Raw genomic sequence first — 26,979 nt, 5'->3', positions numbered from 1 at the left:
GAAAATGAAAACCTTCAGTTATCTCCTTTGGCCTCTTTTACCCAATTCCACTTTTACCCTTCCACTCTTCATATTCCAATTATATTATTTATTTAATTATTATTAAAACAAATAATATCTATAATAATAATAATAATCCAATAATTCAACTTTATTTAATTAAATTAACAAAATACTATTAACTCAATTAAATAATTCTCTTATTTTAATCGGGGTGTTACAACACACAAATCTAATCCTAACTCGGAAAACAATGCAAGCATGAAATCATGGAACATCATACATCACGGCGTCAATTTGACATCAATTCATCATATCACATATTCATCAATCAAAATATGATAATAACATCCATATACATGATTTCGAGAAAAACACATCAGTTTATATCAATAACTTATATCATTATAATATGAGAGAGATTCATAACCTAGGGTTTATGAATAATCATCTCAGAGGGAAATTCCCATAGAAATTTGGACGAATTTGGGGTTCAAGATAAACCCCAGTAACCTAAATTCTAAAATACCAATATTATAGAATAATCTCTCCCCTTACCTTGTTATAGTAGAAATTCCTCTGCGGAACTCTCAACAATGGCGACAACTATCTTTTGCACAATCTTTACAACGATCTTTTTGGTGAATTGATGGTTTTCTCTTAAGTTTTTGGAGAAGAAGAAAATGACTATGTTTTTTTTCTTGTTTTTTTTTCCAAAGAAATATGTGTTTTTATTTTGTTTCCCTCTTTTTTTCTTTTTCCTTTTCTTTTCCCTATTTCCCTCTTCTCTCTCCTTAAAATATGATTTTTATTTTCTTTATTTCGCTCCTTTTTCTCTCTATTAATTCTAAACTATAAAATTACTTCCAAATAATCATAATAATAATAAATCATAAAAGTATGATAAAATTGAAATAATAATAATATTATAATTTTTTTTGGTGTTACCATTATGGCCTTCACTACTCACATCAAGGAAAATTCAAGTTTAGAATTGTCTGATGATCATGGAGATACTAGTGATGATGATCTTTTTTATGATGCTCTGGTTGAAGTTTACAATATTCTGTATCTTAAATGGACCGGAGAATCTCAAGTTGTTGAAAAAAATAGATAGGATTCAAGTTAAGACTCGTCTCATGCTAACTATTTCAGAGTTGAAGGAAGAAGTTGGCCATCTCAATTCTAACCTTGATGGCATGACCAAGTTTGTTCGCATGTAAAATTCTAAAATTGTGAACCTTGATGAAATTATAGGTGTGGATAAAATCATCAAAAGACATGAAAGAAATTGGATATGCGGACAAATCATCCAATTTAAATAATATGTTTGTTACACGTGTTTAGACTAAAGTAGATTGTCAAATGCAATCTACCTAGAGGCATATCAGATTAGGGTCGCTCATATATCACGGGTCATCAAATACAAGGTTGGGATGATCTCTTAAAACATGTCATCTTAGACAAATCCTCATAAAGAAGATTATAGCACCTTAAACCGTAGAAATTTCCTATAAAGTCTAAAATGTTATTGAAGATTCTAGGATTTTAAACCCTAGAAATTTGCTATAAAGGTTTAAATGTTATTGAAGATTCTAGGACCTTAAACCCTAAAAATTTACTATAAAGGTTGAAATGTGATTTAGTCTCGACTGCCCATTATTCTAAACCTAAACATTACACTTATAATTATCATTGACTTGATCATTAGAGTGTACTCCCACCATCAAACAAAGTTCGAAGACCTCCGTACCTAAGTTTGTCATCAAACTTGTCATCTTCAACAACACTTGATAGTTGATAATAATTATGATTATGAATTTGTTTGACTTCTTACACTTTTTTTCAAATTCAGAAATGAGGAAAATATTTTCTTTTAGAGGAATTGTCCTTTGAATGGAATCGTTTTAGGAAAGATTTATATTTGATTGTTTTTTATATAAAAACATTTGTTGCTAATTTAGTTTATGGCAGTTTTGTTTGGCAGGAGAGTTATCTAGGAGAATTATCTGATGCAAAAAGAAACTGACAGCTTGGACAATAATATGAGAAAACTATGATAGTTTTGTGGGCCACCATTTGCTCCTTCCAAATTTCATGTTTCTGGATGGAGTTTGTTGTCATGATTACCAACTAGAGAGGAACTTGGTAAAAGAGTGAAAAAATTGTGCTCACATTTTATCTTGTGTTGTTTCAAAGAAGTTGAGTTCAACACAAATTTACTTATTTACTTCATATGTTTTTTCTATAAACATTTGATGAAATACAATGATGGTGGATGTGTCAATAGATGATGAAAAAGTGTGACAATTTGTGTGCTCTTATCATATTAAGAAGCAAAATGATACATGTCACCAAAACTTTTTAATAACCAACACTTTCACAGTGGTTAGAAGTTATATTGCCAGGCAGCTAATCACTATTTGAATCTTCCCAGGAGAAGACATCCATATTTAGTTTCTGTCAACTCTTCTTCGAACATGACTGCGATTTCCGGAAGAGAAGTCCTGGTTATTTAAAAGACAACAAATCAACTTTACTATAACGATAATAAGATTAACAAATCCAATGTTTTCCTTAAATGAATGTTTAATAAAACTGTCCCAATCTAAAAGGCTAACCAGATACATAAAATGTGGAATTTCAATGTTAATTACAACAACTATGAACTAACCTATTCCAAACAGAAAGCTCATTAATCACATATAATTTACAACAAAAGCACATCATGCAACAAACACATAAAAGACTAAGTGTGTTTGGAAATATGGCATGTAGAGAGCTTAACGTGCGGTGAGTGCAAAGCTTACTGGTTTTAACTTTTGGTTAGACGTTAGGCCACGCCTTAAAAACCGATGATTCCAAACACACTAAAACATCTTCTAATAAGTTAACATTAATGGACAGATATCATCTGTCATATCGTCTTTAAAGATGACTTTAGTTTTGGAACCTTGAAGCTGGAAGAGAACAGTTTGGGTGTCTCGGAGGTGGGAATAACCGGACTTTCTTTCCTCTTCAATCTTCTTCTCTCCTGGACAACAACAAAATTCATGGAAGGGAAAACAAACAAATCATAAGAAACACTTCATTTTCAAATTATAAGAATTCTTTGGTCAATATATGCATAGGAAGGAGAATAGGAAATGATACCGAAGAATATCATTATACACTACCGGAACATGAGATAATATTGAAGCTATTTCCAGATGGCCTAATATAATGGAGCTCACTAATTAGGGAACAGGCCAAATCGGACCTTATAAGCATGGCAAGTGAATGTAGAAAGTATAAAACACCACAGAACATACAGCATATAGATTTTAATATTACCAACATAAAATACACATCTTAAATGATTAACAAAAGGAAATCTATGTTTTCAAGGTGAGAAATACTAAACACATGGTTTATGTCAAATATTATGTGTTTTAAAAGTAGACAGTTCTACCACAAATATGGTTTATGTGAAGACTACAACAATTGCACGTTCTTGTGAAATTTCATCTCAAACATTATGTGTTTTAGAAGCAGAATATTCTACCAAGAACAGAATCCAGAGATCTACATCACTGCCCATAAAATAAGCAAACATAAAATAATGGACCCTACAAGCAATAGGGGATGAGCATGACTGATTAATGCAGGAAATAAGGAAGACAAGCAGATAGCAAAAGCACATAAGATACCCTTTCGGAGAAGTTTGTGGATGTGGAAGCAGGCCCAACAGGAGTAGATGATTCTTTGTCAAAAGTGATCTTTCTTCTACTCCTGTTGCTCTCAATTGCTCCAGAGTCACTAGATCCTGCCGTGCAACGATTTGAAAAGGGTTTAACTTCGTTGTTCTTCAACTTTCTTAAAGATTCCAACTCCGCTGAGAGTCCAGATATTTCCTTGTTTAATCTATTTGTTTCTGCGTCCATATCAGCCACTTTATTTTCTAACTCTGATATTCTACTATCCTTTTTACTATTTGTTTCCACGTCAATATCAGCCACTTTACTTTCTAACTCTGATATTCTACTATCCTTTTTACTATTTTCAGACTGCAGTTCCTCCATTCTGGAAACAAGTATGTTTATCTTCTCATTTGCCTTTATCACTTCATCTTGTTTACTTCTCAATTTATTACTGTAGTCAGCCTCCATTTTATTAAATTGATTCCACACAAACTTCTTTTCTTCCAACAGTGCTAATAGCTCAGAATTTTGTTCTGCAGCAAGCTTATCATGTTTATCTTTTGTTTCTTCAGGAGACAAATTCTTCCCGCTACTTGAGGTAGCTTTAAGAGAAAGGATATCAAACCCAGTTTTGAAATCCTCTAAATCGTCCTCTGTACTATCTGCAAGCAAAAGATGGTGAATATGAAAGCCACAAATCTAATTATAACAATATCAACTCAACCAATAGTTTAAGAGCTTAAACAAAAAAAAAACACTAAAAATAAAAACTAGCAAACTATCATTCATCCTTGTCAGTGAGGATAGAATTACAAGTTACAACTATGTATCCTCTTAGAATATTATAAAATATCTTATAATATGTTTTATATTGATTTAGAGTATCTCTTAATATCGTATTTAATATTAGTTATTATTATTATTATTATCATTTTGTTCTTGATTTAGAGTTGAGTTTATGCATTCCTATAAATAGGAATTAGTATTGAGTCTTTCGTATCAACATGGTATCTAGAGTTTGGTTTGATCCTCCTTGAACCATCTCAACACTAGTTCATTGTGGAGTTCCCAAACTGTTAGAAATATCATAGTCGTTTTCTCTTTTCCGAGCAAGGTTCGATAGCACTTATTTGTCTTTGGGTTCAGCCACCGTCAAGGCTATCCCTTGTTTATTTTTCAGTTTGGAAGTGTCCACAAAGACATTATTGTGTAGTCCCAAAGTAGTTCCATGGTTGTTGTTTCCTTTAGAGAAACTTCAACTATCGTGTTTGACAACTCTACGACCTCACCATCAGATTCTTCGGAGTCAAATCGGTCAGTCCCTAAAGTTCCTCTGTCAATCGCTATCTCATGTGCATTTCTACCGTTGTGAGTCCAGAAGGTGCATAAAGGCCATTGGCCACCCTTCATACCTCGTATAAGGTTGTCGCAAGTCTTGGTAGACTCAACTCCCCTTTTTGGTTCTGATGGGAGCACTAACAATCTGTGTGTCCCATGTTAAGGGTGTGTTCCAAATGGTTCTTAGTTGTTTCATAGGTTGATGTCATGGTCGCGTCTAATGGCCTTATGGCGAGGTTTTATCTCTGCATCAGTTATTTGTCCAGTTCTAGATGGTTCAGATGCCTAACTTCGGTGCAATGGTAAAGGTTCTAATTCCAACAAGCCTTGTTTCTTTTCCGCACAATGGTAAAGTCAATAATCATTATCAATAATATTTTTCTCTTTTCCGAACAAGATTGGATGTCAGTGTCAGTGGTAACATAAATCTTTCTTAAGCATTCAAAATAAGAAAAAAAACATCAATATCACTAGAATACAAAAAAAATCCAACTAGAATAACCATGACTGTGAGCAATACATTTAAACCAATTTGTTTTCTGCTGCTTCAAAAAAAATTCCCAGTTTTGTAATCAAGTAAAACCATTAAAGTAACATAACATCAATTACAGGGTCTAGCACCAAAAACTGAAACAAAACAACAAACCTATTTCATCTTATTAAACAGCCAAAAACACCAACTTTTTTTCACTAACCCAAAATTAAAGAGAACATCCAAAACACAGCCCATTGCAAGCAACCAATTTATCAAAAGAATGAAAGAAAAAGGAACTGACCCAACATCCATTTCAAAACAGAAGCATCTCTCTCCTTATAACCCATTATCAAATCAGCCTTAGCAGCTTCAAGCACCCGTTTCTTCTCCTCAAAAATCAAAAGACTCTTCATCTACAAGACAATTTCAAACAAAACGGTTAAAAAAATATATAATTTAATATTTGGGGGTTTTCAAAAGGAAAACCCTAAAAAGAGAAATGATTTAATTTACCTGAGAAATTTGATTCTTGTACTGTTTAACATCAGAAGCCCAACGTTGGTTCTGCAATTGCAACCGACCTTCTAGAAACTTCTGTTGATTAGCGAATGCTTGAAGCTGGTTTTGCTGATTCTTCACCATCTGAACCAATAAGTTGAATATGTTGCCCCAATTTCGGCGCTCCAGGAAATCGGCGTTTGAAGGTTCTGGTTTGTTGGGATTAAGCATCCCGAGATGCAGAAGAGATGAACGAAAGATGTGGAAATTCAGAAGAACTGAAGAAACAGCGACGGTGAGAAAGCGGAAGAGGGAAAGTTTTGAAAATAAGCGCGTTTTGGAACGTCGGGTGCAAATAATAGAACCGTTGATGTGCTTTCTGTACTTACTGTCCAACGACTAAAATACGTTGTTGCACCCCCCACCCATTGTTTGAATTTTTTAGTAAGTTGTAGTTTTATAATTGTCTTTCTTATCAAAAGATTTAGAGTTTAAAAAAATACATATTTCAGTTTGATTCCATAAATAATTAGAGAAAATGGGTGACAAGTGTAAATGTAAATTTATTTTATACTGTGAATCAATGATGATCATGAATTACGTCAAATCAGATTGAAAATTTTAAAATATTTATATGACATGGTAAAATGATATATTTTTATTAGATGATACTCAAATAAGTAAGAGGAAAAAGTATTTTAAAACTTACTTTTTGGTAAGAGATAAGTGTAAGTCATTCGGTAGAAAATGAATTCAAAAAACTCTGGTTAATCTTTTATGTTAAATTATTGCATATTTAATACATTTATTTTTTCACTAATTGTATTCGATGAATTTTTGAGAAAAAGTTAATGAAACATTGAATCGAATATAATTAGTAAATGATTCAAGTTCCAATTGAAATGTTAATGAAACATTGAATCGAGCATAAGAACTTGAAGTTTTAAAATTGTTAAAAACGTTAATGAATTTTTAAAAACGTAGTAAATGATTCAATGAATATATTTAAAACGTAGTAAATGATTCAAGTTCCAATTGAAATGTTAATGAAACATTGATTCGAGCATAAGAACTTGAAGTTTTAAAATTGTTAAGATTGTGGGAGATGACTTCTGATTCCTACGTTTTCCATGATTTCACATTCGCTCTTCAGTTCACCCGTTCGTAACCTTCTCATGTCATCGAATCAAGAGCATCCAGAATTAAACACAAGGATTTGTCGTGTTCGATCCGATCAAGCATCTTTTCAACTTCGATTCCTCGAATTTTGTATCTCTGATTCCCAGGAAAACTCCACGAAGTGAAATGAACGAATGGTCCTAGATCTAAATCCATATATGTATCAGAATTGTTGGAGAACAGAGGTAATTACTTCCAATATCCTATCAAAGTTTCCTTATCAACCTTCTCACCGCGCATCACTTTAATTATCCATCATCAACACGATTTTTGCCGTAACGACTTCTAGCATAGATATAGGGCAGACACATCTTCCCTAGGAGATGAAGAACTTCTAAGTGATGAATAAAGATTGTATTCCATGGAATTACTAGATCACGACGGAGTAAATTGTAGTCAAAACATAGAATTTTTGACGAGCAAAGCAGTTATCACGATACGGAGTACCAAATATTTTGGTTTCATTCTATCGTACCTCATTTTCATCACTGAGATCCACAACAATCACGTGTTTAGTGGCGATCCATCAGCTAAAACACATATTCCTCCTAGCACGATGATACTACACTAAAATTGGAAATCCAAATGCATGAAGATGTTTGAAGGACAAGGAAGCTCCACATATCACAGATATGAACCTGTTTGTGGTCACAGTAGTTTCCACCATCGAAAGAAGTACATACGAGGTAACTCATAGACAATAGATGTCGAACAACGATTTCCAATTCAAGGCCATAGTTATACCAGATCTCCGTCGACCAAAATCATATGTGCAAGATAGTAGAAATCATTCTATCTTCGGTAATTCTTCAAATCACTCCAACATAACGGTGAAAATCACACCCCATAGAGAGACATACGAGAGGAAAAGACATCTTCGTTTGGATTTTTATTTAATTTCCCGTCCAACCTTTTCGATCTGTAAGGAGGAAAACATTTGAAAGAAAGAAGTCAGGCTCAATTCGTAAAGGTTTAGGAAAGACTTTGAAGAAATGCCCTTCAATAAATCCCATCTTCGTTCGATTATATACTCGACAAGAGTAGAACTTGACCATGTCTCTCATATGCACACCGTAGATCAAGCTTCGAAGGGCCCGTGAGAGCGCTAACTCTGAAGTGAAGAGGAAGCCAGGATACCGCCATCTCATCGTTCAAAAGAGGTAGTATCGAGTTACTCTTAAAGATGATTTCATGGCATCAAAATATATGAGGTCGTCAACGGGCGACTTCCCCAAAGGTTACAAAGTGATCGCTAATCAAGAATGCTCTGATGGGTCTCAAGCAAACCACCATCCCATCGGGCGAACGAAGATAAGAACGTCTACACTAACGCCCTAACCAGTTGAAGAATATAGAATAAAAGGGATAACATTGTAGCTTCACAACTCTTTATATTCGTTAGATACTCTTTAAAGCAATTGCATAATTTCTATAATTGATATACTGATTGTTAAATATTGCGACGATAAAGAATATTGTATGTTCCATGCATGATGGCATGAGTCAGTCTTTTAAGACCGACTTCACGTTCAAGGAGAACTCTTCTTAACGTAGCTGATGCACCATCTCTTAGTAATTAGCCACTCCAAGAGCGTAGGCGGTGGAGCCCGGAGGTATCCACCAGAATAGGCCAACTCTGAGGGTAGGGATAAGAACTTTACCTTTGGTCGGGGATGCTTCATAGTGACGTGGAGAAAGCATAATAACTCTTATCAATTGAGGCTAGTAATAAATTGAGACTAGAGATTTTAAAACAAAACAAATTTATTAGGGTTCTCAAGCCCAAAACAGACAACACATTACAGTTGTCGTGATGCAGAATCGCAATCCACCGATGAACATCGATAACACCCTGAGGCATACAAAATCTAAATCACCCACGAGGCAAACAAACTTTAAATTATAGAAATAATAAGCAAGCCTTGACGTTGCAACAACTTAAAATTTGCAAGTTGTTGTTGTTAATTGGTGTGTTTGAGTTTTCATGAGCATGATCTTAATTCATGATAAATTGGTGAAATTAAATGTGAATTTGTGTGAAATTTACATGTAAATGTGCTATAATTGATGTATGATTCGTTTATGGTAAATTCGAGTGTTCTTGGTGTGAAATCGGAGCTTCAAATGACCTCCAATGGCAGAAAATGTGTTTCTGCGTTCTGCACAGGGGTGATGATCGTCACCTGCGTGACAGGAAGCCTGTCACGTCTTGTTGAAGGATGAATGATGAGGTTGAATGGTGACGGGTGAACTGAGGAGATAACGGTCAGGTCGTCATCTCCTCGACGATCGTCATGGACTGGAAATATACCGTCATGGTCTGGGCGGTCGGTTTTGACGTGCCGATTCAGATTTTAGTGTGTTTATGAACCCAATAATTATTTGATGTTGTTTTATGATGTTTGATGTGTTAGGGCATGAATCGATATGCTCTGAATGTTTTTGGATGAGTATATGATTAAATTGTAAGCTTGCATTAGTGAATTAAATGTTGATGAATATCGTTGATGAATTAATATTATGCATAAATGATACCATGCGATGATGAATTAATGTTGTGATGTATGTTGTGGTTGTCGTGCATGTATAAATTATGCAATGATGAATCATAATTGAGCATGATAATGTGTTATTTTGAGGGCCTTATTTGGCCTATAGTTTCATTTGTCATGCATCATGTTGTACGAACTTCGATTCATTTATGTGCTCTGGTCCAATGGTGAGATCAAAAACGAGTAGTTGATGCCTATGGTGGGATCAGTGAAACATTATTGATTCAATGGTGGAGTCAGCAATGATTTTGATATGCTCTGGTCTAATAGTGGAATTGAGAGCGAGTAACAACTTTCGTTTAATGAGAGTGGTGAAGCGTTGTTGATTCAGTAGTGGAGTTTGTAATGATTTGATGTGTTTTGGTCCATTGGTGGGATCGGGAGCGAATGGGCAATATCAGTAACATACCTCTGATGTCCAATGAGTCGGTACTGCATTTGCATGTAGAGTTGAGGTGGTGTCACATTGCATATATACATGCTTTGTGAATGAATTAATATTAATGATCTGATGTGTAATATTTGTGAATTGTGTTGTGATTTGATGATGTAGATGTTTGTGATGTGTGTCTACTCCTTTTTATGTATTGCACTACTATATTATTTGAGCGTATTCTCACCTCTTTCTGTTGTTGTGGCGTATGTGCTCCTATGGAGTATAAACAACCAGGTACAAGAGTATCTGCTTAAGTTAGAGGACGATGCCAATGCATCTTTAACTATTTATCATTGATTCTTAGATGAGTCACTATGATATGTAGCATTGGGAATGGGTTGCTCAATCTTTATTTGTTTTATGCCTTACTTATGTCACAATTAATAATTTTATGTTGCTGAATTTTAATGACTACGTTGTGTTGATGTTTTTATGCTATGGTGAAGCATGCGTGACACTCTGATCATTGAGTTTTATTGGAATTATTTTATTAAAATTCAAGTCGGGGAATAGGGTGTTACAAGAGACACGTGAATTAATAAAGTTCGAATAATATTGTTGATGGAACGTATTTTTCGCTCAACTTTACAATTTTGAGAAGAGGTATATGGGCAAGATATGCGAAACGAAATTCCATTAGATTCACAAATTTCAAAAATTATTATTGACATACTCACTACTATTATCACATTGAATAATTTTAATTTCCCGTTGAAATTGTGTCTTGACGTATGTTTTTAACTTTTGAAAAGTGTGATAAACTTGAGATTTATGTGAAATATGAAAAGTCCACCAAAAATTAGAATAGTTATCCAAGAAAAAAAACATAATATTTATGACCAAACGAGCTTAAGACGAGAGATGTCCATACATCACTTTGTAAAATATCAAAAGGCAACAAACTATTGTTATTAGACTTTGTGAAAGAAAATTTAATATGTTTACCAAGAGGGCAAGAATGACAAACATGAGAATGTAATTTCTGAGGAAAGCCTCACTGCAGTGGTCGCAACGTGGAGGCCGAAACGACCGTTCACCGTTCTTTGGAGGAGGTGGATGCAGGCACCATCCATGGCAGCCATGAAGTCAGTCGCACTGGAATCCTTGGCAAAATTGGGCTCCATGGAAAGTCCCTCTCTGCCCTTACCCAACCGCAAATTGGAATAGGCCCAATAATGTCATAAAGGCCCAACATAATGGAGTGCTTAGACTAGGACCTCAACAAGTTGCATTCAATGTTAACACACCTAACCCAAGTGACATTGAAAATGTTATTCACACTCTCAACCTTGCTCAGCAAGACCCATTGTGGTACATGGACACCAAGCCACTTCTCATAGGATGAATATGACATCCTCGTCAAGTAATCTTTCGTCTTATTTTAATTTAAATAATTGTCGCAAATGATCACTCTATCCCAATTTATGATTTTTGTGGTACACACATAGCACCCCCACCCTTCTCTTGTCCTAAAAAATGTTCTTCATGTACCAAATTTAATTTAAAATTTAATAGGTTACAAACCCGACGTACGCCTCGGTGAGTTCGAAAATCATTTTCAGCACTAGGCGGTCGTGATAGGAGAATCAATGTTGGCGAGTTGGTCGGACAGAGTTTTAAGGCAGTTACAATAAGCTTTGGTTGAAGCAAAATCTTCCAAGTTAGTATTACTTAATTGGTTTTCGAGTTGTACCACTCAAGGATGTTTGTTGTCATAAAAGATAGCGGTGATGCGTTGCCAACATGCTTCCACGAAATCGTCGACTACAAGAGTGGACCGAAGAATATCATGTAAAACTGTTGCATATATCCATTGCAACACCACGACATCAAGAAGATTCCACAAAATCAGAGGTCTTGAGATTGTTTACTGACAAACTGTTTCGTGTTGGTGGTATAATGTGATCTAGCACATTAGGGAAACTAATTAATACAGATAAAACTATTTCCTATACAAAAACATTATATTTAATATAGACTTCTTCTGATATATCGGATTTTGTATGGTATAATATGTCATAATAACACGGAATGGACTCGCATTAATAAATTTGATAACACCTGTGTTCATTTATGGTATATTTGCATGTCTTTTAGAAGGCCATTGGTTTCTGATACCTTCCTCTGATATTCTAAGGTCTAAAATACAAACATCCTATGGAATATTCTATATGCTGGTGTCATGCAACGTTTTGGGTCGTTATTTATGTATAGATATTACATGTTACTAACTATATTGTTGTAAACAAATATTTAAATCTAGGTGGAACAATCTGAAAAGAGTTCTTGACGACGGGATGTAGACCACCGATCAAGGTATATCAGCCACATTTCACTGCAATATAGACCACCGATTAAGGTATATTAGCCACATTTCACTGCAATATTAAGGATCGCTACGATTTGAAACCTTATAATTCATGGTATATATTAAGAAAGGTTTGAGTTAATACTATCCAAGAGTTGCAATTGTTCACACCTACAACCATCTTCACATTAGGTAGAAATCATGGAATTAGTGTGTACTACTATATGGCTCTGCATTTTCAAATATTCTCTTCAATGCATCAGCTCCCATGTATTTGAGAACCTAGAACCATGAACCACAATTGAATAAATATATATGTATCATGAACTTAGCACTTTCAAAACAAAATATACAAGCATTATATATCATTAATCGCAAAAAACTCATGACTATACCTCATTTGCATCTTTGAAGAAGGTGGATTCGTCTTTCTTTGGCCATCGTACTTGCCAACACCTGCCGTTAACAAAAAATGGAAAGAAAATAAGTTAGTAAATATAAAATACAATAAGTAACTTATATGTAAAGCAAAAGTAAAAGCATTTAAACCAAAACAGAAAAGCAAAACATATCCTTAGATATAATAAAGGCTTAATAGTCATTATAATATGACTACCAGATAATGCAAACATGAAAAAAAAAAAAGACAGAATATATGACCTTTCTCGTCCGAGGCGCCGAGTCAGCTCTTCTGCTAAAGCGTGACCAGGTGGATCATTATCAGTTGCCAGAATAATGCGAACCGCCTAAAAGAATGGTAGAGAGGAAACCAAATTACCAAGATGTCCTTTCGGCTCTAGAAAGATCTAATTCATGTACCTTATCCAAGTACGCTTTGTAGTTCCACAGGTATTGATATGCAGTATCCTGATTTCATAAAGACAAGCACGCACAAATTAATAGATTAAAGCGATAAATCAATTGTTTGAAACATGTACTTTAGATGAGTATTGATGATCAAGTAGTATTACTGATTTTTGCATCATAAATGCATCACACGAAATAATAGCACAAACCTTTTCTATTGGTGGCAAATCTTTTGAAGAAACCTTTCCAGGCGCACCGAAGGGAACACTAACACAATTTAGATAGCCAGCCTCTTCAAGTGAAAGCTTATCAATTTCCCCCTCAACCTATTATCATTATCAGGCTGTAAGAATATCTTCAATTATCTTTTTGAAGTTTTCATTTGGAGGATTCCAACAAAATAATAGAGGGATGAGAAAAATAGATGAAAGGGAATTTACAATGATGATTTCAGTTGCGTGAGTAATGTCGTCAAGTCCATAAAGTACCTTCTCTGTGCCATTTCCCTGGACATCAAATTTAGCATTTGAATCAATTTCAGCTTATTCAGCATCAATTTTATTTCATATGAAAATGTGTAGCTTATGTGTACTTTAATGCTACACAATAAAGGAACCAACTTCCTAATTGGGTATGAAACTATACGCTAATATAACTTTGTTAAAGAGTCCTACATTGGACAATACATGGCCTGAACCACACATTTTTAAGATGGTATCAGAGTCTCATTTATAAATGGGGACAATCCTCACCTTACAAACCGGTTTTATAGGGTTGAGTTAGGCTCAACCACACATTCTTAAGATGGTATCAGAGCCTCGTTTAAGATCCATTGGGCCACCCACCATTTAGTTCCACGCCCCAGACACAAATCCTGAGCGTGAGAGGGGGTGTTATAGAGTCCAAATTGTACAATATATGGCTTGAACATTTGTTTATAAATGGAGACAATCTTAACCTTACAAGCCGATGGGGACAATCTTAACCTTACAAGCCGATTTTGTAGGGTTGAGTTAGACATTCTTAAGAAGTTTCAATGACAATCATATAAAAAGATATAACTCAACTTTAAAGCACAAGTTAAACATGCCAACATGGTTTAAACTGGAAATGGTACCTGCCAAAATCTTTTCTCCATTGTTCTGTACTTACAACCAACAAGCAACCCATTTCGTTTATAGGTAAAAGCAATAACGTTCTGCATAAATTTTGCAATACAAATTGAAGTCAAGAACTAATTAGTTAGGTTTCTAAGATCTAAACCTTGCACATAAAATATTTACAAAAAATGCAAAATAAAAACACAATTGTGTCATGATGAATAGCATTGGCATACAAGATAAGATTATAAATGTTATCACTAGAAAGAAGTAAGGATAGCTCCCATTTAGAAATGGTTCATAACAGCATATTATGGCATTATTTGATTCATGTCACCGACTTCATTTAATGGAAAAAGAAATTAGTTTCTGTTGATGCACAGTATATCAAACACCAATTAACGAATTGGGATCTATATTTTTAGCAATATGTTAGGAAAAAATATCCCTAAAATCAATATTGTTGTATACTAGAACACTTAAGATTGATTTCCCTATTGTCATAAGTTTCAGCAAAATTCTAGTACGAGTAACAACGCAGATTAACATTTAATCTTTTGAATGCATCATCTTAACATTTAATCTTTTATAATGCATCATCTGAAATCAAGTAAATATCAATATCAGAGCACTCAGTCTGTATTCTCTTGTTCTCCTCCTTCTATAACTTGTAGTTTCAACAAGAACAAATTTTACAATCATAACAAACAAGAAATTGGAGGTTTACAACAGCTCGAAAATACCTTCTGGTCCGACAATTGCATTACAGCATTTCTCCTTAAGGTTTTCTCTGATATCAGTCTCTCCTTAAAGTAAGCAACAAGCTAAAATAGGGAAAATGAAAATCATAAGCAAATAATCTGACTAGCACTCGAAAGTGGCAATGTATTGAAACAGCATGGACAAGCAAACAGAGAATTGGCTCTGATAAGATAAGGCCATACATTTATATTCATTCAGAGAAATTGGCAGTTATTCTGCCTTCTGAAACAGAATAAAGTATTTTGAATACCTTAGGACCAAGTGGTTCCAATCCTAAGCTCTTCTCATCCATATGTCCAAAAGGTTTATTCACCAATTCCCTGTCATCTGCAAATACCTATAACCACATAATCATGTGTGAGTAATTTGCCACCCCATTCTATGATCGAGAAGAGGCAAAAACTCATCAGACATGTTATGTTTACCTGACCAGCCCAACCACATGTAGGCCTAAAACACCTCCACATTGCAAATTCACTACAACGCCCAAACGCAAGAACACATTAACATACACGTAAATAGAGTAAACCGTCATTTTGTCCCTTAAATGTAGGAGACAATGTCATTATAGTTCTTGAATGACAACTGGAAGACATACTCAATGACCCAACTAACAAACAGAATGTTCATTTGAGCATAATGACAAGCAAAAGATACATTTATGGTATACTTTTGAAACTTGGGTACATTCAATGACTACAATTACATCAACCCACATATTCAAGTCATATAAATACCATCAAAACCTCAAAGCAAATAGAAGATGCTTACCAATCAGTGATAATGTGAAAAGATAAACTCCTCTCCATTAACTCTCCACCTTTACACTGGCATATAAAAAACAAACAAAACTCAGAAACAAAAGCAAACACATTAAAAAATAGGATTCTAGTTTGTGGAAGAAAAGAAAAATTGATACCTTTGGACAAAAAAGGTTATGGTACTTCCCAGGAAAACAAGAGTTATCTAAGGTAATACCAAGTGGTTCCATTTTCTGCTTCAATATTTTAAGTTCAGGTTCATCAAAAACATGCTTGACACCATCTTCAGAAAGACAATTTAAACAATTATGTTAGAGAACCCTAAATAACAATACTAGAATGGGGAAATTGAAACCTACCTTTGGTGGAATGTGGTAATGAATGGCACCAAAATCTTTGAGGGGAGATTGATGCATAGGTTATGGGAATGGAGAAAAGTGATTTGGTGAGAGAACGAGATACCCACTGACTCTGAGAGAGTAACATGTTGATTTTGAAATTGCATACCTCTTGCTATCTCTATATCGGTTTGGGCGATAGTTATATTTTAAATAGTTTTATTTTAATTAAACTTTTATAAATAATGTTTCGTTAAATAATTGTAGCCCTTTAGTGATAATTAAATAAATATAGATTAAAAGAAAAATTATAAATTTTATTAAAGTTTTGATTGATTTATATGGAAAGTGTGGTAATTGATGTTATTGTAAATGATTCTCTTTTATTCTGATTATGTGCATATTTATCTATATATATATATACACCTCAATTACAATCATAACATTTTCACAAATAATTATATTTATCAATAATAATTCTTCAAATTGATCCGTCATAACATCTCAATTTCATCGCATCAAATTCATCATTTTCATCATATTTATGTAATTTATATCGTCACACATCAATTATGGTATACTTTTGAAACTTCGGTACATTCAATGACTACAATTACATAAATTATGGTTTATGTAATTTATATGATGAAAATGATGAATTTGATGCGATGAAATTGAGATGTTATGTTTGTTTTGATGAAATTTATAGTGATACTGCGTCATATCAGACATGTAAAGGTGGAGAGAAATACATGTCTGATATGACGCAGTATCACTAGAGAGAAATGACCACATTGGGCAGTATCACTTGAGAGAAGCACACTCGAAAATGAATCATGAGATGTAATACAATATCGCTTGAGATAATTATTACACAAGTGCAATATCGCTTATGAGAAGCACACTGAAATTGAAACGTATGATGTAATATAATATCGCTTGAGAGAAGTATTACACAAGTGCAGTATCAATTGAGAGAAGCATTGTGTTATAGGCATAGTGTAATATCATATAGAGAAACAATGCCCTCTGTAGAATATAATGGTATCAAAGAAAGAGAAGAACTTTATAGTCTAAAAGCATGCATAACATAATTTTAATAGTTATTAAACTTGATGATTGTTGTGATTTATGTTGATTTCTATATTGATTGCTTTTATTAAGGTTGCTTTGGATGATAATGTTTATATCTTAAATTGTGAATTATGTAGATGTTTGATGTTGATGGTCTATGTTAAATGTGATTTGATATGATACGGTGTTTATTTGATAAGTTGCATGTTTTTCTCAATTATTTTATACTATTACGTCTTTTCGAAGTTCACCTTTTCGTGTTTGTGTATGTCTGGCTTGGCCATACATTTGCGAAATTGCAGTAAATGCAGATGAATGAGTCTTGAAGTTCAAGTTTGAGAGAAGTCTCGCTAAGATAGGTGACATAAGGTTGGCTAAATTATTTTTACAATGTTTTTACTTTTCGCATTAAGAGATTATAAATATTCAATATAGTAATGTAGAATTATTTTAATTTAATAATTTTTTTAAAGAATAATTTGTAACGTGTAAGTGGACGAAATGATATCCTTTATTTCAAAAAGCTTTTGAAACAAGTCATTTTATTAGTTTGGAATATTTTAAATATCTATAAATATAAAATATATTATTTTGGGATTTAGGATATCATATTTATGGTATCCAAGCAAGTCGGTTCAATCGGAGTGCGTGCGTTTTTAATCTATCTTATTTTTATTATGTACTCCATCCGTTCCTTTATAAGTGTCACTTTCTTGCAAAAAAATTGTTTCTTTTTAATTGTCACTTGCAAAGTTCAAGGTAGTATTAATTGCAATTTTGTCAAAATTACCCCTAGATAATGATTGCAGAGAGAGAAAAAGTAAAGTGAATGTAATAAATAATTAAGGGTATTATAGGTAAAAGAAGAATTATTGTTTGAAAAGTAACAATAATGATTAGCTTCCTTGATATGTGTAAAAAGTCAAAAATAACACTTAAAAAGGAACGGAGGGAGTATCATTTAGTTGTTAGACAAACTGTATGCATATTCTAAAATGTTATTATAATACTGAGTTAAACCTCTTGCTCTTATGTGATGATTTTTTGTGTTATGTGTTTAATTTATTGAGTGAATTTTGATGTAGTTGTTGTATATTAACTTTAATTTTGATATTGTTGCTTATGCTTTAGCAAAGGTGGCCGATTCTCGATTTAGACGTAATTTTATTAATGTGATTTCTCCTTGTATTAAGCATTATTTGGTTAATGGTATGTAATTAATGATATGAGTTAAGTTTGAGTTTGTAAAAAAAACTATTTCTATTGTGTTTTCTATAAATAAAATAATAAGGTTGTTGTCTGGGTGAATATGTATTTACCAAATTATCTAAATTGTATATGTAAATAAATGTTATGATTATTGAGTAATTAATTATATGTATGTGTTGTAACTATAACATATCATATTATTGTTATTATTTATAAATTTTAATTAATTTATTAATGAATGTAATTAGAAGAGTTTTAACATCGATGAAAAGTGCAAGAGTGAAAAAGCACTCTAAATTCGTGTTAAAAAGTTTATTAATCTCACATGATTAAATTTATATTGTTAGTTATGATTATCCCAAGTAATTAGCTACATAATTAGGAAGAAATAATAACACCGTAAAATCTTATTTATAAAAGGAACAAAATCAAATTGTTATTGTTATTATTATTATTACTATGAGTGTTAATTTTATTTATATTTATTTATTGTATTTCAATTAAATAAAAAATGTTACTTTTAATAATATTTGATGTTACAAAATAGTATGTAAATTATTATTTTCTTATCCTTTTTAATTCTCAATTATTTGAATGTATGTAAATATATCTTGATTTATTATTGTATTATTTTATCTCATTGTATTGTTTGATTGTCCATAAAATAATTTTGATGAGATTTATTTTACATTTGGTAAGAGTGTTTTAATTGATTATCTCATTGTATGTAGAAGTTACTAGTAATCAATTTATGGATATAATTTGTGAAGTAAGTTATATTTTAAATGTGATTTATAATATGGTTTCAATTATAATTGACAATGTATTTTTCTTGTATATTTGGATATGAAAATTTTATTATATCTTGTACTAATTTGAGTAAACTTGTCCATATACTAATTAAAAGATTGAATATGATGTCTACATAATAATTACTTTTATTAGATTTCATTGATTTTCATGCTTAAGTTATTGAATTTCTTATATAATTTTATATATCCTATCTAAGTAACAGTGAAATATTTATTAAGTATATATACAAATAAAAATTAAGTATTTTTTTATTTAATATGATTATATTGTAAATTCTTATTTTTGAAATTATTATAATTTTGTGTTAATTGTAAATTGTGATGTATATTTCTATATGTAGTCATTAATAATATGAAATAATTTTTAGCTTTACTTTAATTTCTTTTGACTTTTACGAATTGAAAAAGTAAATCGTTTAAAATTTCAAATTTTTAGTATGATATTTGTTTGCTTAATAATATATGTGATGGATCGAGAAGAGGAAACATTCACATTTGGTCAAATATTTCACCTTAAGATTAAAGATTTGCCTAAATAAATGAGAGAAACACCACATATTCACAAAAATATCACTACGCCAAAAACTGGAATAGACAGCGCACCTTAGAGGACGCTTTATTACAAAAGCGCACTCTAAAGTGAAGCGAAAAAATAAGGAGCGAACAACTGGAATAGACAGCGCACTTTAGAGAGAGCTTTTGTAATAAAGCGCCCTCTAAGGTAAAGCGAAAAAATAAGGAGGAGATAGAGGGACAACAATACAGGACGCTTTTTAGAAAGCGCCCTCTAAGGGCGCTTTTAAAAAAGCGCTCTATAAGTCCATGTGCATTTCCAGTTTATAAAGCGCTTTTGGAAAGCCTTAGAGAGCGCTTTCATAAGCGCCCTCTTAGGCCCCCTTTAGAGGGCGCTTTTTTTCCACAAGCGCCCTCTTAGGCCCCCTTTAGAGGGCGCTTTTTTTCCATAAGCGCCCTCTAAGGTCCCCTTTAGTAAACGTTAAAATTATAACATACTGCGCGTTTTGTTATTTCACTCTCTGTTATTTTCGTTCTTTTTCACGTTAGGGTTCTCACTGCTACGATTTTCGCTACTTCTAAGGCGTTCTCCTTCCACCTCTGTTAGATCTACGACGTTTCCTCCTTCTATTAATTCGTTGTTAGCTGTTCGATTTTGACACCATAGGTATTTTTCTAATCTTCATATTACTTGGTTTCTCTTCTAACGTTCGCTATTGTTCATTTTTGGTTTCATTTTTCTTGGTTCATACATTTATTGAGTATTCTCAACAATAATTATTGTGTTGCAATGCTAGCAATGGAGACTAGGCATTATGGGTTAAATTTCACCAACTGTTCCATTTGTTTCTCGATGTAGAAAAAGGAGACAGCAATATCTAAAACACCTTCTATCAATCAAAGGTACACTATGCAGCTTATGAGTGTATTTATTCTAGCATACATAGCGTAGCTAGTAACTTAAGAAGTTTAGGTATGGATGTTATTTGATAGAGTAAATTAGAGTCGACTATTCTTCTGTTAGCTTTCAGTTAGACCATTATACAATTCTACATATATATTTTCTAGTCAATGTTTATCTTTTGTAAAAACTATATGATGATATATAACTATGCTACAAATTAGTGCATACCACTAATGCTTAATGCATGGTTCATACATTCTCATGCTATTGAAGTCAGAGATATCTGAAAATGTTGAGAAACTAACTCAATAAACCAAAATTGTTTTGGTTTTGGGTTGTTGTTGGAGACATGAATGCCCTGCACAGAGACTAACTCAATAAAGCGAAATTGTTTTGTCTCATCCCATTTTTGGTTTCTCTTCTGAAATTGTTTTTTGTTTATTCTAATTAGTAATGGATAATACATGGATGTCTTCCAATCGATTGTCGAGAGAGTACGAGAATGGGGTATCAGAATTCGTTAAGTTTGCCGTTGCGCACGCCGAAGACCCCAGTAGAATAATATGTCCTTGCTTGGGTTGTTGTTATGGGAAACGGGTTGACGCAGTTCAGTTGACATCGCATCTAATGAGGCATGGAATTGATCGAAGTTATACATGTTGGAATTTGCATGGTGAGAAAAGTAACGAGAATGTTGAACCGGGGGATAGTACGACCTATGCCTCAAATTATAGTGGCGCAGATACATACGATTGTGATCGAGTTGAAGAGATTGCAGAAGCACTTGAAGGAGATCTTAAGGATTGTCCTGAAATGTTTGAGAGGTTGGTAAGTGATGCAGAGAAACCTTTGTATGATGGTTGCACTAAATTCACAAGATTGTCTGCGGTATTAAAGTTGTACAACTTAAAGGCGGGCAATGGATGGTCGGATAAAAGTTTCACAGAGAAGAAAGAGAACTTAGTGAAAAAGGTACAGGTCAAATGATTTTAATTGTTTTCTTTATTACAGGTAAAATGGCTTTTATTACAGCAAATCGAGTCAGTTGCATCAAAAAAAAGGTATAAACACAATTATATGATATTTATGCATAGAAAATGTTAATTCTTGATCTTATACTTCACCTAACTAATTTTATGATATTTTAGGTTCATGCTATTGATATTGAACAAAAAGAGGTTGTTGCTAAGAAGACTGCGGCTAGCAAAAAAAACATACATCTCAGAGATGCTTTTGCTACTTAGTTTTATTTCTTTTTAAGTTATGAATTGGTTGTATATTTAGAATCTTTAGAAGTTAAACGATTATATATCAGTGGATTGTTGTATATGTATGGATTGTTGTATATAAGGCTTGTTGAATGCAATGTGTGAAAAAGGGCTTCAAATTATACAGTTTTAGGTGTACTGCTTCAATATACAGGTTGTCTAAAATAAATAAAAAAATATAGCGCTTTTTAAAAAAAAATAATTAAATAACCACCCACTTTAGAGGGCGCTTTCCAAAATAAGCGCCCTCTAAACCCTTTAAATTTCCACTTTAGATGGCGCTTTCCAGTAAAAGCGCTCTCTAAACCCTTAAAAGTTTCCACTTTAGAGGGCGATTTCTTTAAAAAGCGCCCTCTAAAGTGGCCCTTAAAGGGCTTAAAGAGCCACTTTAGAGAGCGCTTTCACCAGGAAAAAAAACGCTGTCTTTACCTATGTCAGCGCCAGATTAGAGGGCGCTTTAAAGCGTTGTTATAGGCCAAAAAAGCGCCCTCTTTTCCCTTATTTGGCGTAGTGTATTAAGGTAATAGACATATGAGTCTTCTTACTTATAAAATGTACAACTTACACTTTTCTAAGCAATATGAGACTTAAAACTCACATTTGTTTCTCAACACAACTCATACTTGTTTTCTCAATAATCCCCCTCTCAAATGTGGGTTCATCCACTATGCTCCTCCTCAAGCAGAAGCTCTTTCATCCACATGATTGTATCACTTTTGAAAGACACATTTATCTCGTCATGTGCAGTTTAACAGAACACACCATATAACCACTATGTCAAGAAGACTTTCGACACAAGAAGTCGGTTTCTTACTCGAACCATCGATTATGATACCACTGATGGGATATCATGAGGTGCAATGGCGGAGCCAAGACCCCGACTCAAGGGGTGCAATTTTTTTTTGTCTTTAAATAATAATTCATTATTATATATATATATATATATATATATATATATATATATATATATATATATATATATATATATATATATATATATATATATATATATATAATCCTTAAATTAGATCATAAAGTTATTGTATTATAAATCATAAGTATTATATTTGAAAGCTAAATGTCTATTATTTGCTTTGCCCAAGAGATTAAGAGATTAAGTTGTCGAATAATAATGTTGGGAACTATAATGCGGTCATTTTTGCGTTTTTATATAAAATCCAGCCTTGGACAAACTTAAAAGTAATAATACAAACAATAAATTAATTAAATATAATAAAAAAAGTTAACATGTGACGTGATATAAAAGATTAAGGTACATCTAGCTTGTGAAATAAACAAGCATTAGCTGAGTTCTGTAATTTATTTTGAGTGCAAACTCTAATTTGAAAGAGACATAATATATTCATCCAAAATTTTAAGATGATTGATATATGGATCTTCTTATTTATAAAGTGATTAACCTCCATTTTTTTTTAAATAATATGAGATTTAGAAGTCACACTTGTTTCTCAACACAACTCACATTTATTTTCTCAACACTATGTTTTACTATATGTGTTTTCGTGTGTAGTTCTTACAGATTTAACGATTATTTTTTTAAATTGTTAAGTATGTTGTATATGTGTAATTAACTTGAGTACAGTGTTAAACATCATGATTGTCTTAATGACTTTTTGCATGTTACGTTTTGATGAATATGAATACCTAAATTATCTATGATATGTTTTGTGAAATTTTCTTATGTTTTTTTTTGATAGACATATCATTTTTAAGTTAAGAATTTTAAAAAGTGTGTGTTTCTCGTAGATGTTTGTTTTATTTTATGAGTTTGCTTGTCTATCACCTAATTACAAGATAATGACTCTAACTCAATTTTTAATTTTGTTGATTTTGTCCAATTTTTTGTTTCGGATTGTGATAAAGTTTAAAGTATGTATTTATGAGATTTAGAAGATAACTTTAATTATGTTATAGTTTTAGTGATTGTAGTCAGGTTCGGTCTTGCTTTTTTAGAGATTCGGGGCAAATAATAAAAATGGACAATTAAAAAAAATACAATTTAAAAAAAAGAATCATCTATTTACATTTTAAATAGCATCAACAACATCAAAAGTAGTCGTTTATCCATGTAACTAACATAAAAAAAAAGACATATTTTATTCAATATTATCAAAATACCATCTAGCTATTTAAGAAAAAATCTCTCTTCTAGCATTTTTTGAAACAAATTCTCCAATCAAGTCTTTATACCGTATATTCTCTAACAAATCATTTTTCAATTGTTATAAATGCTACTCCATTAAGCCTTTCTTGTAACATGGTAGAGCGCAAAGACGACTTCAACAACTTCAATTTTAAAAAACTTCTTTTTGCCGAAGCAACTATCATAGGAATAGTCCATAAAATTCTATATGCAATTAGTGGATTAGGAAAAAAATCATGTCTTTCAAAAATCTTAATATACCAATAAGTCCAATATTTCCTAGAGGCAATATATCTCTTAATAACCTTAACTCCATACATAATTCTTTCTCATCAATATCACATTGCTCGGTATGTTTCAATGTCTCTTCAAAATGACTACAACAAGACTTTAAAATTGCATTGTCCAATGATTGTAAATTTTGAGAAGTAAATAAGAAACCAAAAACACTTTCATATTATTGGTATTGCTCAAATATCTTAGTAAGAGATGCAATAGCCTGATCAACAAGATAAAGAAACTAATTGACTCTAAAAAAATTCCTCTTCAGATAGCTCAATTTATGTGGTATTCATATTCCCATCAAACTGTCTTTTTCTTCGAATTATACGCCTTTGAAGAAATACTGGATCAATATTCAATTCAAGGGCAATTTTTGTTGCAAAACTCAAGGCATTTTAAAAACTGGTTTCTCTATATTCCTTAAAAAATGAAATCAACCATTTTCTTTTTTCCATAGCAACATCAATAACCATATCCCTTGATTGTAAGAGCTTGCTAACCACATTAATTGTGGATAATATTTCAAACCAAATAATTATTGACATTAAAAACTCAACCAAACTCATTTGTTGCTAAGGATTTAGCTTTACTTCGAATTTTAGAATCAGATCATTTTCTGATACTTCAAGTAAAACTTCTCTAAAATCTAACATTTGAGTTTTAATAACTTTGACAATATCTACATGACTCTACCAACGAGTGGATGACAATGATTTTGGAGTCAACCATTTTACATTATCTTTCAAAATTTACCATCTCTTGGTAGAATTAGCAAACATAGTATAAATGTGTTGAACAACTCTAAAAAAATCTTTAGCTTTAGGACAAGAGTTAGCCATATCACAAAATATCAAGTTAAGATTGTGACAGGTACAAGGAGTATAAAAGGCTCTTGGATTTATGTCTAAAAATTTCTTGTGTACACCTTGATGTTTTCCTTTCATATTTGACCCATTATCATAACTTTGTCCCTATACATCAAATATGTCAAGATCAAGATTTTTCAATTCATCTTGTAAAACATTAAAAAACCCTTGACCATTTGTATCATTCACATTCAAAAATCATAAAAAAAAATCTTCAGCACTAACAGAATTTGAAGAAACATCCACATATCGTATTATCAAAGACATTTGCTATTGGTGACTAACATTAGGAGTACAATTAAGTATCGCTGAAAAATATTTTGCTTGTTTAATTTTTCTAATGATTTCATTTTTAATTGCAGAAGCAAGCAAAAGTATTATCTCGTTTTGAATCTTATGCCCAAGAAAGTGAACATGAACATTATCATCTGTAATACGTCTAACATGTTCTTGAACAATTTGGTCAAACTCAGCTAACATTTCAATTAAGCCTAAAAAAATTTCATAGTTATTTTGGTACAATCTCTCATTCGAACCACAAAAGGCCAAATTATATTTAGCAAGAAATTTTATTATTGAAATAATTCTTTTTAAAACATTTTTCCAATGCTCATTTTCTTTCTCAATCAACATTTGAGTCGTTTTATCAATAGTTTAAAATTTTTGCATTCTTTTACGCAACTTATACCAAGTAGTCATATTGCAAACATGTTCCAAGCCTTTTTCATGCTCTCTAAGTCTTTCACCAACATATTTTCAAATACAAAAATTCTCATTTGCTAATTGACTTATACCAATCCCTCTTTTAAAAATTTTACAACGAAAACAAAATACTCTATCATACTTTTTTGAATAAACAAGTCAATCTTTATTTTATTTCTCTCCATTTTGTAAAACTCTAGTATACAAATTAGTCGTGAAACGTCTAGATGATTTATATTTAGGACCCTTTACAATAGACACATCTCTTTTAGGACCATTTGTTGCTAATAAATCAATCATACTAGACTCAAGAGAATCTCGTTTATGTTGAGGTTGAAAATTACTTTAGTAATCTCCTCATTAGAAGGGATCATTGTGAGCATGTTGCTTATATAGTGATCCACCATCACTACGCCAAATAAGGGAAAAGATGGCGCTTATTTTGGCCCATAACAGCGCTTTTAAGCGCCCTCTAAAGTGGCGCTGGCATAGGTAAAGACAGCGCTTTGTTTTCCTGGAGAAAGCGCTGTCTAAAGTGGCCACATTATAGTGCGCTTTCAGAAAAAAGCGCCCTCTGGAGTGGTCCATAAAGGGACACCTTAGAGGGCGCTTTCTGGAAAAAGCGCCCTCTAAAGTTGTCAATGTAAAGTGTTTAGAGGGCGCTTTCAGGAAAAAGCGCCCTCTAAAGTTGTCAATGTAAAGTGTTTAGAGGGCGCTTTCAGGAAAAAGCGCCCTCTAAAGTTGTCAATGTAAAGTGTTTAGAGGGCGCTTTCTGGACAAAGCGCCCTCTAAAGTGTTAGTTATTTTAAAAAAATTGTTTGAAAAACAGTGGATATTTAATTGGTAACCTGTTCGCATGCTGCAAAAGTGTAAAATTCATATTGATTTCATCCTTTAATCCAATGTTATACACCATTAATCCATTGATATATACAACATGAATCCATTTAT

At 32.5% G+C, this 26,979-nt stretch overlaps 2 protein-coding genes across 3 annotated transcripts; both read right to left on the bottom strand.

The window, feature by feature from the left end:
- Positions 1–2,157: 2,157 nt before the first annotated feature.
- Positions 2,158–6,416, bottom strand: LOC127074846 (COP1-interactive protein 1). 2 transcript variants are annotated; one of them, XR_007786123.1, is made up of 5 exons: positions 6,007–6,416; positions 5,795–5,906; positions 3,690–4,342; positions 2,811–3,034; positions 2,158–2,507 (listed from the first exon to the last, which is right to left on the bottom strand). XR_007786123.1 is itself a non-coding variant. In XM_051016246.1 (5 exons), exons 1-5 carry the CDS (start codon positions 6,220–6,222, stop codon positions 2,454–2,456), a joined length of 1,116 nt encoding a protein of 371 aa, XP_050872203.1. In that variant the 5' UTR covers positions 6,223–6,416; the 3' UTR covers positions 2,158–2,453. The 2 variants fall into 2 exon arrangements, 1 of the variants encoding a protein (XP_050872203.1); XM_051016246.1 differs by having other exon boundaries at positions 2,954–3,034.
- Positions 6,417–12,174: 5,758 nt separating this feature from the next.
- On the bottom strand, positions 12,175–16,433 carry LOC127074839 (primase homolog protein). Its single transcript, XM_051016233.1, has 14 exons — positions 16,256–16,433; positions 16,055–16,179; positions 15,907–15,962; positions 15,561–15,612; positions 15,386–15,472; positions 15,117–15,197; positions 14,391–14,471; positions 13,714–13,779; positions 13,483–13,599; positions 13,286–13,333; positions 13,127–13,212; positions 12,862–12,922; positions 12,638–12,748; positions 12,175–12,493 (listed from the first exon to the last, which is right to left on the bottom strand). Exons 1-13 carry the CDS (start codon positions 16,380–16,382, stop codon positions 12,674–12,676), a joined length of 1,062 nt encoding a protein of 353 aa, XP_050872190.1. The 5' UTR covers positions 16,383–16,433; the 3' UTR covers positions 12,175–12,493; positions 12,638–12,673.
- Between the last annotated feature and the right edge of the window lie 10,546 nt (positions 16,434–26,979).

Source organism: Lathyrus oleraceus, chromosome 1 (assembly GCF_024323335.1).
Source record: "Lathyrus oleraceus cultivar Zhongwan6 chromosome 1, CAAS_Psat_ZW6_1.0, whole genome shotgun sequence".
Classification (NCBI taxonomy): Eukaryota; Viridiplantae; Streptophyta; class Magnoliopsida; order Fabales; family Fabaceae; genus Lathyrus; species Lathyrus oleraceus.
Note: the sequence above shows the minus strand (reverse complement) of the source record. Positions and strands in the feature narration are given on the sequence as shown.

Coding starts and splice junctions, on each gene's coding strand:
- LOC127074846 (XM_051016246.1), bottom strand. CDS start 6,222: ATGCTTAATCCCAACAAACCAGAACCTTCAAACGCCGATTTCCTGGAG. Junction 5,907..6,006: donor ACAAGAATCAAATTTCTCAG/GTAAATTAAATC, acceptor ATTGTCTTGTAG/ATGAAGAGTCTTTTGATTTT. Junction 4,343..5,794: donor TGTTTTGAAATGGATGTTGG/GTCAGTTCCTTT, acceptor TTTTGCTTGCAG/ATAGTACAGAGGACGATTTA.
- LOC127074839 (XM_051016233.1), bottom strand. CDS start 16,382: ATGTTACTCTCTCAGAGTCAGTGGGTATCTCGTTCTCTCACCAAATCA. Junction 16,180..16,255: donor ATTACCACATTCCACCAAAG/GTAGGTTTCAAT, acceptor GTCTTTCTGAAG/ATGGTGTCAAGCATGTTTTT. Junction 13,780..14,390: donor TGGAGAAAAGATTTTGGCAG/GTACCATTTCCA, acceptor TTTGATGTCCAG/GGAAATGGCACAGAGAAGGT.